Consider the following 14,462-nt stretch of genomic DNA (forward strand, 5'->3'; position numbering starts at 1 on the left):
GCAGTTCCCTGTATATCAAACTTTGACAACCACGTCAGTAAAGTGAGAAGTTAGACGTGACACATAAAAAAATGCTAACTACTCTCTCAGGTCATATAGTAGGAAAAAACGTGTTGATTTCCAATAAATTTCCATGGTAACTTGTATTAGATTTTAGTGCTGAGAATTACATTTGCCATCTGTAAGAAATATGTTTGCTATTAGTCTCTACTTTTAGGGCACATATACTATTTTTAGCATGTGTTCTATGAGGAATGATATATCTGGAGGTTGATTTCTCTAAATTAAAAATGGACATTTAAATGCTATTAAAATAGATTTTGTTTGTACTTCACAAAAAGAAATCCAGTGGTATATTTAAGAAAGCACAAAAAGGTCATTTTAAAGATCACCCAAGAATCATTACCATGAATTAGAATTTGATATGAATGAGGATTGACTGAAAAATTGTGACCAGGGATGAAGAAATGGACAGTTACTTGAGAGTGTTTGTTTTTGACTCTTCACTTGTGTGTGACCTAAAGCAAGTCTCTTTATGTCATTGTTCTTCATTTTTATCATTTGTTAACTAATTGTCCTTAAGCCACAGTTCAGTAGTCTTGTAAGAACATATTAAACTCCGGGTGACTAACAGTATATATTAGCCCATTCATCAGATTTTATAGGTTCTCAGAGTTTTGAGTCATTGTACCTCATTTTGCAAATCTTGAAAGTGAAATGAAACAGTTGCTCTTCCCAGGAATTTTCTTATAGTTTTAAGTGTTTGTAAAGTTGACTCAGATCTTTAGATAAGTTCCTATAACTGCAGAATAGAAATTATAATTCCTTAAGATATGCTATGGCAGATCAAAGTGCTGACTGGTAATGGTTACCAAATTTATGGAACCTAAAATGGAAGAGGCCATTATCAAAAGCTAAAGAATGATACTTAAATTGCCTGACTTAAATCAGTTTGGAATTCTAATTCTAGTATGAAATATAATGTGAATATGACTTGAAAACTCATTTATACTACTTCACCATTTCAAGGTAATGACTCACAACTGCTTGGGTGCATTTCTGATTCTCCCCAAGTGAACAAATACATCTATATGATTTAGCTATATCACTATCGAAAGTAGCTAAAAGGAATACATTAAAGGTATCACAACAAAATTCCGTATTGGCCATCATCTTGTGCAGATTAATGTCAGTGGCAACTCAGTAGTCCCATAAAAGTTGATAATATTAAAATATATTTTCAACTTGCCACGTGGCATGTAGGATCTTAGATCCCTGACGAGGGATCAAACCCGCGCCCCCTACAGTAAAAGCACGGAATCTTAACCACTGGTTGGCCAGGAAAGTCTGTCAACTTTTAACTATTCTCAGACCAGTTTAGCTTCCTTGTCTGTAAAACAATGCAATTAGACTAAAATTTGAAATTTGAAATCCATATTTTCTCTAAAATGGGATTATGTTTTAACCTGCTCTTTCAGGGAATATTTGTAAACTGTTGCAAAAAAACATGGTTATTATTTATATAGAGAAAAACTCCCTATTGGTGTTAAATAATTCCTGCTAGACTTGCCTGGCTGAACTAGGCATCTATAAATGATGATTGGGTAAACAGACAGGTGAATGAAAAATTAATTAGGCTAAAGAGTTTACCATAAGGGCTCTTAGCAAAACACAGATTATAAACCACCTTGGATAACTCTATTCCAAACTGTCCAGAGTAAAAGGCAAAATATAAGCTATTTTGAAGTGTTAGCATTTAAAACTATAGGTCACTTGCCCCTGTTAAGTTCACTTGAAACCTAATACACTAGAAAGAGATGCATTAAAAAAATTTTAACTGAAGTAGTAATAGTGGTTATCTCAGGGCGTTCTGATTCCATGTGACCTTTAATTTCTTTTTCTTATTGTTACATGATTTTCAAAATTTTTACAGTAAGCATATTTTATAGAATCAGGAAAAAAGGTGAGAAAAAAACAAATGTATTTTGATGCAGTCTCTGAAGAATTTTAAAATTCTTACAGGAAACCTACCATTAATCTGTTTGCTCTAAATCAAGTTATTTCCACATTTTAAAAGTATGTTAAAATCTGTTTCCTTGAATGTATTCTTGCTTCCACTTTATATCTGTCTGTATTAGAAAACATTGCATGTTAGGGGACACCTTGACTTTTGCATTTTCTCAAACCACTGCTAATTTTCACACACCAAAAATCAATACATAGAGTGAGACAATAAGATAATGCCTTACTCTTTGTGAAGCAGGGCAGTATTACCGCTGTTTTGGTAAAAGAGAATTCATTATTGAGGACAGGCTTTTCATATATCCTGACGACACAGGCCACTAAAACATATGAGCCACCCACTTTATTCTCAACTTTGTCGTGGCTTAAGGAACTTTTTACTGTTCCCTTAGGAGGAATCAAGGAATGGTAGTTTCTGCTATTGGTAGTTCCCAAAGCATGCCTATTCCTTCACAGAGTGTTGATGGGAGAAAAAGAAAAAACTTAAATGTTGATAAACTCTTGACTAGTATCTCTTTACAAAATGAGAAAGGAAGGCAAACTTACCACTATTTTCCTCAACATTTTTACGTTTTCAGAAAACAAAGAGTGATCAAAAAAGATTCAACAGGGATAAGAAATGGATTTTTCTGTTACGTCCTTTGAGGGAAATGATCCAGCATGCGGTTTGATTATTGTTTTTGCCTTAATAGTCTCTAGCTCTGTGGAATGACCAAGATTTTGAATGAAACTTGTCTTGTGAGAGAAACAGCTTTTGCTGAACACGTTTTATTCTAATGCTTTCAATAATTATGAAATAAGTTAAAATCTTAAAGGACGAAAATTATAATAATAACATAAAATTCTAAAGTTTATCAAAGCATCCCATTCTGTATATTGCAGTAACTCCGTTTTTACATGTGTAAAATATTTTATAAATCGATTTTTAACAACTGAATATACCGACTATACTACAAATCATCATACGATTTTTTTAGAAGTGTTCAGTGTTTCTGTCGAGAGCATGGTTCCTTCTATTGGTTATCTAAGCAGTCCAGATGTTCTGGGTTCTTTGGCCAGTCCAAAGCATTCCCAGTGGAAGACCAAATTCTTTTAACTGTGACTATATATCCTCTGGTGGAGGATTGCTTTTAGGATAAACACTGCAGCCCTTAACAAAAAGGAGTAAAATGGCAATGCCACCTTCACTGTGACAATTTTCTCTCCAGAGACGTTTTGTAACATTCCATCTGTGACTGTCTATTTGTATGACATGTTGAAAAGGAAATTCCTAGTAGAGGTAAAACAAATACTTTTTCTTCTAAGAGGCTTTCTTTTAGGCATCAGTGAGGTTTGACACCTTTGTATACAATGGCCCTGTCTTCTAAGCTGGTCACCCGAGGCCCATTTAGTTGTTTATTATAGCAGTATCTTCCTTTGTCTGGCTTCTCCCCATCATGCTCAGTTGTATGAGATCTAAGATGAAGGAGACCCCATCTGAATACTTTGTATGTGTCTGTGTGTGCAAATACATAATAGTCTGTGTACAGCCCACATTATGGTCTTTGGATAGACCTATTTCAAACATTGCTTTCAGAATCCAAAGGGGAAATGTTTTCAGAGATAAAGCTCTGTCTGTGTTAGTAATACCACATGGTACATTTTGAAAATATATATCAATTTTCCACTAGGGAGAATCATTGTCCTATTTTTCTGACCTAATTTTAAGAAACCTGACTTAATTGATACCATGAATCCTTCAAACAAATATTTATTTTCAAGGTGCATGCTAGCTGCTTGGAAAAGGAAAAAAAAGATAAATATATTCTAGCTGAGAAATCAGAGCATGAATTTGCCTACCATCACCCATTACACCGTACACTTGCTTTCCCCGTACTCCACACCAAACTACTTTCCAAACTCCTTTGCAGCCACTGTCCTGTACTGTGCCGCACAGTGTCTGATCCCTATCTCTAAGATCCCACAACAGAAACACAAATACTCACACACACAAACACCCTGAGTGAGTTGCTCACCCGGTCCTTGGGTATTATTCTTATAGTAGAGCATTTCTTACACCCATATAAAAGGCCTAGCAGAGTGACACTTAGGTGCACAATAAATATTAACTCTTATTATTTTGTTTTTAAATATTTCCTTGCATGCCTGACTCTACAACTACACATCAGCTCCTTTAAGGCCAGGAGCATATTCCATCCATCATTTTATCACTAGAACTCAAAGCACTACACCTGGTACATTTAAGGCACTTATAAAACAAAAAGAAAGTGAATGAGTGAGTGAAAAGACAAAAATGAATAATAATATCAAAGATGTAAAACAATACTTTCCTCATTCTTTAAGTCTATAAAGACTATGTATGTTGTCATTGCATTTATGGATGAAAGAATCCTTTTAAATCTGTACTATGAAGTTGACCATTTTTCTATAGAAAGAAGTTTTATCATCAAACTAATAGACTGTGTATTAATAATTATACCCCATCAGTTGCTTGAACCTCATGACACATTGTATGGAAAAATGGCTCACAGAGATATTCTCGTCATTTTAGAGCGGGAATGCACAAAAATCTAACTTTTCATTAGAAAAGTGCATTTGTTCTTAATCATCCAGTCATCCATTTATTCAAATATTCATTGAGCTCCAGATAGTTTTCAAGGCACTTGAGATAGAATCAGTTAAAAAATATGAACAAAATAGACAAAAAAAACTTGCCCTGATGGAATTTAAATTCCAGTGGGAGGAGATAGACAATAGATAATAAATATATTAATAAGAAAATTAAATACTATGTTCTTTAATGATAAATGCTATAGTGAAAAATAGAGAAAGGAAAGTGGATACAGCCACAGGTTTGTGACTTGGAATGAGTGGTCAGTGGACCGAGTTGCAAAAGTGTTCTATGAACAAAGACTTGAAGAAGCAAAGTGGGAGGCCCTAAGGTAAAGCAATTGTTTATCATGTAAAACCATGAACAACACTTAGTGGTATAATGCAGTATGGTAAGTCATCAAAAAAGCTACAGAAAATACAGGTTCTAAGGACACAAATTGCTTTTAGTTGGAAAAGCTTCACTGAAAGTACAGATCTTAGCCTTGCCTTGCAGGATTGGTAGGGTTTTGATAAATGGAAAGAAGTTCTAGGTTGGTACAGAATTGGGAAAACATATGTCAAATTCAGTTCACATTGGAGGGATAATTCCTGCTGGAGGTTAATCAGCTGCTTCAATTAAAGGAGTGAAGGACCTTGAATGCCAACACAAGGGGTTTGGACTTTTTCCCATGAGCAATGTAAATCAGCTAACAGTTACTGAAGAAAATTCCAAGATGAGGACATGTTTTTGGAAGATTAAACTGAAGGCTTTGCAAAGATTATAATAGAATAGCTGTGAATAACTTTAATCCAAAATAATCAACCCAAAATATTCTCTAATTACAATAACACTTGTAATATTGTGATCTTACCATAATTTCCATATGGCCTCTCCAACTAGATTCACCAGTTATTAACATTTTGCCACATTTGCCTTATCTCTCTTCATCTAGTTAGGTAAATAAAAAGATAGAGCTACACTATGTATACAAACACATATTATTGCTGAACCACATGAGAGTAAATTGCAGACATCATGACTAAATTCTTCAACATGAATCTTCTAAAAACAAGGATATTTTCTGACAAGACCAGAGTATATTTATCAAATTTAGGAAAATCGAAAATGATAGAATGCTATTCACTAATATATAGTCTATATTCACATTTCAAAGGGTATTCCCATAATATCCTTTTACCACATTTTCCATCCAGAATTATGCAATCCATTTAGTTGTCAAGTCTTTTTAATCTCTTTTAATCTGGGATTGTTCCTCAACCTTTCTTTGTCTTTCATGGCATTGACATTTTCGAAGAATAGAAACCAGATTTTATTTTTTACTCCTTTTTAGGATATTTACTTATATGTGGCTGGAATACTGCATAAATGATATTATGCCTTCTTAATGCATTACATCAGGAGGTACATGATGTTAATTTGTCCCATTACTGGTAATGCTAATTTTGGTCACTTCCTAAAGATGGTGTCCATTTCTCCCTTAATCATTAATAAATAATCAGTAGGGAGGTACTTTAAGACAGTAGGAATATCCTACCTCATCAATCTTTCACCCATTAACTTTAGCCTCTGTTGCTAATTCTTGCCTGAGTCAATTATTATTAGGATGATGGGAAAATGGTGATTTCTAACTCTATTATTCCTTCTATATTTGCCAATTGGCATTCTGCCCTAAAGGAGAGCTTTCCTTTTTATTAATTTGTTTATAATTAATATAAACTCATGGATTCATGTTTTATTTGATTACTGTCATTACTTATTTTAAATTGTCTTTTAATACATGCCACTTGGAACTTCCCTGGTGGCGCAGTGGTTAAGACTCCGCACTCCCAACACAGGGGGCCCAGTTTCGATCCCTGGTCAGGGAACTAGATCCCACATGCGTGCCACAACTAAGAGTTTGCATGCCACAACTAAGTATCCCACGTGCCACAACTAGGAGCCCATGTGCCACAACTAGGGAGCCCCCGTGCCACAACTAAGGAGCCAGCGAGCCACAACTAAGGAGCCCGCCTGCCCCAACTAAGACCCAGTGCAGCCAAATAAAAAAAAAAAATACATACCACTTATGAATATTCCCTACTTCATAGAAAAAAATATAAAACAAAACTTAGCACCCTTCCTATCTGGTTGGGGAGAGAAAAAAGACATTCCAAGGGTAGGCTCTAGCTAACTGTATAAAGAATGATGCATTTTTTCCATCTAGTCTTTCATTTAATTTTTTGTTTTAATAGTTTATTAATGTGTAACATTTCAGATCCAAGGGCTTGTGGGAGCTTAGTCTAACTAGACCCTAATCATGGGTCCCAGCCAAGACCATATTTGCATTCTTCTATTTTTTTTTGAATTTTATTTTATTTATTTTTTTATACAGCAGGTTCTTATTAGTTATCCGTTTTATACATATTAGTGTATATATGTCAATCCCAATCTCCCAATTCATCACAACACCACCACCCCCCTCTGCCGCTTTCGCCCCTTGGTGTCCATACGTCTGTTCTCTACATCTGTGTCTCAATTTCTGCCCTGCAAACCAGGTCATCTGTACCATTTTTCTAGGTTCCACATATATGCGTTAATATACGGTATTTCTTTTTCTCTTTCTGACTTACTTCACTCTGTATGTCAGTCTCTAGATTCATCCACCATATTTGCATTCTTAATTGACAGTAAGTTAAAGTTAATTTGATACTTTGGCTGAAAACCTCTTTCCAAAACTGCAAAATATACTACTTGGAAGGTAACCTTTTGCCCAAATGTTTGGTTGCACAGATCACGTTGTTAAATTCAGAGACCACTTTCATTTATTATTATTATTATTTATTATTAATATTATTATTATTATGTATACCTTTTCTTGTTCCAAAAAGCACTCTTGCAAGAGCAAAACTACTATCTTTACATATCAGTTTATACCTTCTGAAAACATTTTCTTGCTATTATGTGAATAGCAATTCAGCTTCTTAATGTGTTACCAAAAAAAACCATTATAACTGCTTCTAAATTGCATTGATGTATTGTAGAATTGAGTTGAATATCTTTGTAGGCTGAGCATAATTATCCTCCTGCCAGGAACAAATAAGTTATACTGCTCCAGAGAAATAAATGTGCATATGAATTTATGTGGATGGATAAATCCTTATAAAGTTTAGCTCTTTGTAACACAGTGAGAGAAGAAGAAATGTACTTGGTGACGCTAATGAATAAACTGGGATCATTATATTATCTATCATGCATTTCCCCCACAAACTTGCATTTTACTGCATATAAATCAGGGCAGAGCATTTCAAAGGACTTTATATAATGAATGAGGCAATTTTAGGATGAACTATATAAGAATAAGCCACCTAAAGTCTTCAGTTATACTTTAAACAAGATTATATATATAAATATAGACAGAGATACAAAATGAATACTCCAAGTGAAGAGTTCAAAATTACATATAGGGACTTCCCTGGTGGTCCAGCGGTTAAGTTTTTGCGCTCCCAATGCAGGGGGACCAGGTTTGATCCCTGGTCAGGGAATTGGATCCCACGTGCCACAACTAAAAGATTCCGCCTGCCGCAACTAAGACCTGGTGCAGCCAAATTAATAAATAAATAAATAATTTTTTAAAAAACACAATTACATATAAACTTTGATTTAACTCTGTTAACATCTTTACCTCTTCAAAGATACCTAGCAGAAAAAGTTTGCAAACAATAACACTAAGTACAAGCCAATTAAAAAAAAACAGGATTCCAAACTATACTAGGTAATTGCAGCAAGATTAGTGTAAACCAAATGCATTTATTATTTGCAGTGTAATCCAATATACTAGGGGATGGCATGCGCTTTATTTTAATTAGCTGTTTCTTTTAAAGGGTTGCTTGGTCCAACTGTCTTGATAACAAAAAATTGTAGTCATTGCTCAAAATGCTTGTAGCAAATCTAGTTTTAAATTGAAGCAATTTATTCCGAAAGCAGTGTACTACTGCAGCAATAATCAATGTGTTTTCCCTTAGCCATACTGGAGCTTTCCACGGACTATTGTTAATTGCCTGTAACTAAATGACTGCTTGTGCCCTTAAATGTAACTCTTTGGTACTTGTTCATTTGTTGTGTTTAACCAAATGCCGGTTTCCCTTAGGTTTTCCCTAGCGATTTTGCTTTACAATTTTCAGTATTCAGTCTCAGTCCCTTAAAGGGGGCAGAGTCTATCATTTTAACAAAATAACACAAAGGCTAAACAGATTTTTAAAGGTTTGCACTTTCTCTTTCCATCCTCTGATGTTGAATTGTGCTGAAATGGAATCTTTTTATTTTTTAAATGCTGCCACTGCAGGCAGCTTGAACTTGAGCTGAAAAGCAGATCCCATTTCAAAAGGAAATGACATTTGCTGGGGCAACACCATTCACATTGTAATGTAAAGATAAAATACAGCAGTGAGCCCCAATCATTTCTTTTAACAGTAACAGAATTTAACCCCTAGTAATTTTGTCCTGACCTAATGTATAAGCAATAATGGCTGGCACTCATATTAATGAATGTGTCCAGCTTGGAGCAAAAGAATGTGGAAACTGAATCTAATACACCATTTTATTTGGGAGAATTTACACATGCTATATAAACCAATGGAAAAAACTTCAATGGAAAAATTTTTAACCTGCACACATTTATAATATGAAGGCAGGTGTATTAGTCTTTACGCTATAAAAATAACGTAGTAACTGAGGAGCAAGCACTATTGTGTGGACTGTGGGGAAAGACACATTTCTTTTCCGACTTACAAGTTTGTTATAAGCACACCGTGCTTCTCCATGTAATACTATAGAGGTTTCTGGGGGAAATCTGAGATACTGTCAAGATCTCAGGATAAGTTCGTTCTCTGTAAATGCTGTTTCTTGGTCTAGTTTTGGGTATCCCTAGTATTAAGAAAATGCCTATCATATGGCTCAGAAGAATTTTTCTAGCTTTATTGCTCACACTCTAGGTATATGTAAGTTTTCATATGTTTGTACCTTAAAGGAGGTATTCATGTGACACAAGACCATTTCTGTAATTCCTAAGCCTCATCAACCCTGCTCTCTTTTTCTCATTACATTTTAGACAGTATTATTGGTTAGCCTAATAAATAGTGTATTCAAGGTAGTATATACAGTTTTTTGAGTGGCTCATGACATCTAGCAATGGGAATAATTCACATTTGGGCAACTACTTCTCTGAAAACAAAAAAGACTTACTGTCATAAAATTTTTCTCTTACACATATTCAGTTTTTAGAAGTTAAAAAAAATGTGTGTAGAGACCAGTGTTACAAATACCATTTGAAGAAAATGAGAATTCTGCTTACTGGATTAATAGAATTATATTTCAGGCATAGTTTTTGATTGTTCTAAAAGCTATTCAACGAGATATGGGTGTGTAAGGCATGCTAGATGCCCAGGCCCAGTGCCATGGTTCCAGAATCAAAGGATGTGCTTAGGGGCACCATGAAAGAACCATTCTCTGCCTGGGCACTTATCTAGAGCAAAGCAGCTGTCCTGACTCCCAGCTTTCCTTACAGCTTCTTCCCACATAGCCCTTGGGTTAGAACTTATAATGACTGTTTTTAAAAAAAAAAAGTCAAATTTTTAAAGAATTGAAGTACAATTAACATAAGATAAAACACATAGATCCTAAGTGTTTATAGCTCAATGAGTTTTGACAAAAGTATATATCAATACTTGTACCTACACCTGAAAAAAGACACAGAGGTTTTTTCTTTGTTTGTTTGTTTTTTTACCCCATTATGTTCCCTCTTGCCCCTTCCCAATAAAATTTCCCATCACCCATCCACAAAGCATCCCTTTTGTGATTTCTATCCCTGAGGTTTATTTTGGCCTGCTCTTGGACTTCATTTAAATACAATTATACGGAAGGTATTACTTTGTGTCTGACCTTCTTCACCTAACATAATTTTGTGAGATTAATGCATGTTGCAGTAGTTCATTCTTTTTACTGCTGAGTATATTATATCACACGGACACACAACAGTTTGTTCATCATATCCTGTTAATGAACATTTGGGTTGTTTACAGTTGTGGTTACTATGAATAAGACTACTCTGAACATTCTTGTACAAGTCTTCTTGTAGACATCTGCTTATATTTCCTTTGGGTAAATACTTAGGAGTGTAACTGCTGTTCATAGGGTAGATTCATATTTAACTTTATTAGCAGCTACTCAAAATTTTCTAATATAGTAGTACCATTGGGCACTTCCGCTAGCAGTGTTTGAGAGTAGAAGTTAAGCATTCTCCATTATTTTTTTATTTCTTTTCTCACACAACAAATTTCAGAGTGATGAATTCCAAGTGTGTAATACATTATATTAGCAAACAGAATGAATATTAAAAGGAGCCACAGTCCAATATATACACTACCAAATGTAAAATAGATAGCCAGTGGGAAGCAGCCGCATAGCACAGGGAGATCAGCTCGGTGCTTTGTGACCACCTAGAGGGGTGGGATAGGGAGGGTGGGAGAGAGACGCAAGAGGGAGGAGATATGGGGATATATGTATGTGTATAGCTGATTCACTTTGTTATAAAGCAGAAACTAACATACCATTGTAAAGCAATTATACTCCAATAAAGATGTTAAAAAAAAAGTAGCCATAGTCCAAATGCTTCTCTCTCCCATTATACCCAGTGTAATTTAAATCAGATTTTTTCTGGTATATAAATTAGCCTATGGGCATAAGTTAGAGTTTTATACAGGCTTCTATGTGTGGTGGAGTTTAACTGATATCCTGAGAGAACAAGACTCAATGTACCCCACAGACTTATCTACCCACTAATCTTTTCTGTTCACATAGTAGTGGGAAAACATCATACTAAATTGGGTTTTGTATTTTATTCCTGGTACTTTTGTAGTACTATCTTGTGTAGTCCCTCACAAGATTCAGCAGATAAAGCTGTCTGATATTTACAAATAAAAAATATATAAATTTCCTTGAGGTACTTTTTAGTATTTCACACTTCGTATTAATTCACTTAGACTCTAAAAGATTTAATAACTCACTTTATTTTTTCTTTCTTAAATTCATAAAGTCCAATCACTTTTTATAAGTTTTTCTTCTGTGTCCTATTTAATTTTAATAAGAGCAGAAAAATACATTTGATGAAACAGTAGTTTATATGTTTTTTTTTTTATTAAACTGTTGAATTAGAAATGAAGGACTAGATAATGAGAAATATGGCTGAGGTTTTTTTTTTTTCTGTTATCATCACAGGAAAAGTGACATCACATGCAAACACACACACACACAAACATGTCCTTGTGAGAAAATGATGGCCATACTTTTCAGATTATTTATCAGATACTACATTGCACCCATGATGATTTCACCCTATTTGTAAGATCTCAGGAGTGATCTTGTAACCCAAGAGTAGTTGTCACTGCAAAACCATAGATTATTTTAAAGTTCTCAGTCTAAAACTACACTGACTATGTTACAAAATTAGATAACCCATTAGTGGATTGTAAATTACAGGATCAAAAATACCATTATTTTAGAGCCATAATTTCAGGAATATTTATCTTTAACGGTAATTAAGGAAACTAGTATTTTTCAAGGTAGTTGTCAACTGCAGGGAACAATGGATACCCATCAGTAACATTTGGACTATGATGATCAAGGTCAACATGCATAAATAGGCAGTTAAAGTGAGTTTCAAAATCTGTGCATTCTGACTTAATGTTTAAATACCAGTATCATTGAATTTGTTACAATGTTCGTGAGCTCTAAAGGAGAAAAAAAGAAGTGAATATTTTATCCCTTAAATTTTTTGATCATTTTTTATGCAATATAGACATTCAATAGGGATAAGAGAACTTGTATACAGCGAATGGCAGGAAAATTACTCTTTTGGATAGAATGTAGTGACATACCAAGTAAAAGTGGAAAGAAAGGATAAGAAAAAAATTTTTGAGTAGCTTAGTGAAAGGAAAATACTACCAACATAGTCTGGTGTGACATCCACTAGAGAGCCTATTTCTTGAGCCCAAGTTAGCACTCAGCCTCCAAGACCGTGGTCAGCCACATTGGCACCACTCTATTCAGAAAGCTACAGGACAAGTGGTTATTGCTTCTGACAGGAGCCAGCAGACAGTATTCATTAGGTGGTCCACCCAACACTCTATGCGACAGTCCACACTGCCCTTCAGGAACTGTGCTGTTTGACCCCTCATCTCTTCTCAGCCCCAACCCCCAGGTGACAGCTCAGGTGGGAAGGATCAAGATTCATATTGGGTGAGTTCAGAAACCGTCCTGGCTTAAAAGCTTCATATCCACAGGAACCGATATTTCTTTTATCAACTCCATGGGCATAGCTTACAGGATTCCCACAAGGGATGGGTTTATATGTAAGAGTTACTTGCACTCCAGCAAGCCCAAAATTATAGTTTCCAATCAGGTATTTATAATTCTCTCAGTCCAAATGCAATCTACCAATATAGGTTCATATTTACCATAAGCAATGTTGCTTAGAAACACAGTTACCACATACTACCTTATCTGGTTACCAAGGAAACAGCTAGAAAGTTATCAAAAGATCAAATTCTCAGGCAGAAAGGGAAGGGGTTGTGTTAATCCATTACCTACATCTGATCTCATCCACAAAACTGTGAAATCAAGGTGAATTTATGATTTTGTATGTGAATATGGTATAATTCCCTCTTGTAATTTTTTTTCTAGAGCTGATGTATACAGTTGAACTTGCTGGAGGGCTTGGTGCTATCCTTCTGCTGCTTGTTTGTTTGGTGACCATCTACAAGTGTTACAAGATAGAAATCATGCTCTTCTATAGGAATCATTTTGGGGCTGAGGAGCTGGATGGAGGTAAGATGAGTTCCCTCTTTTAATGTTCTTTCTGAATATTCTGTTTCCTGCTTTTGTTTTTTTGAGGGGAAGAAAAGTTACCTGAATAACCATTTGCAGCAGCTCTCACAGTCTTTCAGTGTTCAGTTTGTAAATTCATCTTTTATATGGAACTATATGTGTGATGCTTTGCAGCCAGTAGGTATTTTCCTCTGAAAATTGTAAAGCAACACCTACTCTTTTTAGAACGGTATTCCAAACAGCACTTGCGAATTACAAACGCTGATTAGAGTGTTATCAGAGTGTTCATTTTCTCTCACCTTGTAATCAGTACTGAAAGTCCAGCTTTACTTCTATACAGGTAAGGAGTGTCTCTTTTAATTGTGTTCCCTGGCCCAATAGTTTGAAGTGAATCTCAATTTGTTCCTTGTTTAGAGTGGTCAGTTATAATAAACAGTACCAAATATTTTAGAAATCATCCAGCAGTCTTTTCAATCCTGTTTATTTAGCTATATTTAGACAGGCTAATTTTTATTCCAAGTGGGGACCAACAGATAGGAAAGTGTACAAGCAAGTTGTTTTCATAATAATAAATCTAATACTTTTACTCAAATCGGATAAGTAAATATTGTTTTTGTAGAAATCATAATTATTATTTGCCTCTGGTCAGTCATGAATATGTGTACAATCTAAGAAGAATTTGGAGTCCTTAAAATTGAGCTCCATAAACCGCCCATGAGAGGACTAAAGTTTTTTTTTTCCTTTTTTGGTCATTTGAAAGTGATTCATGTATAAGATAGACTTGCAATATAGGAAGCATATGTGAAGTGACAATAAATTGTACAGATGGTCAAGGTTTCTTGATCATTTTTGTAATCTCTTTTTATTGACTATCCATTTTTCACTAATTGGTACAAAGGAAAATAAAGCAATCGCCCATGCTACCACATTTCCAGGGGCCTCTGGAATAAATCACAGGTAGGACTGT

The 14,462-nt window shown here is 34.9% G+C and overlaps 1 protein-coding gene across 1 annotated transcript in view; it reads left to right on the forward strand.

The window, feature by feature from the left end:
• The window catches only part of IL1RAPL1 (interleukin 1 receptor accessory protein like 1), a 916,526-nt gene that overhangs the window by 872,373 nt on the left and 29,691 nt on the right, over positions 1–14,462 (forward strand). Inside the window, exon 8 of the mRNA XM_082446519.1 lies at positions 13,352–13,495. Coding sequence (XP_082302645.1) covers positions 13,352–13,495 — 144 coding nt within the window. The remainder of the gene's footprint in view (positions 1–13,351; positions 13,496–14,462) is intronic.

Source organism: Balaenoptera physalus (assembly GCF_965194825.1).
Source record: "Balaenoptera physalus genome assembly, chromosome: X".
Classification (NCBI taxonomy): Eukaryota; Metazoa; Chordata; class Mammalia; order Artiodactyla; family Balaenopteridae; genus Balaenoptera; species Balaenoptera physalus.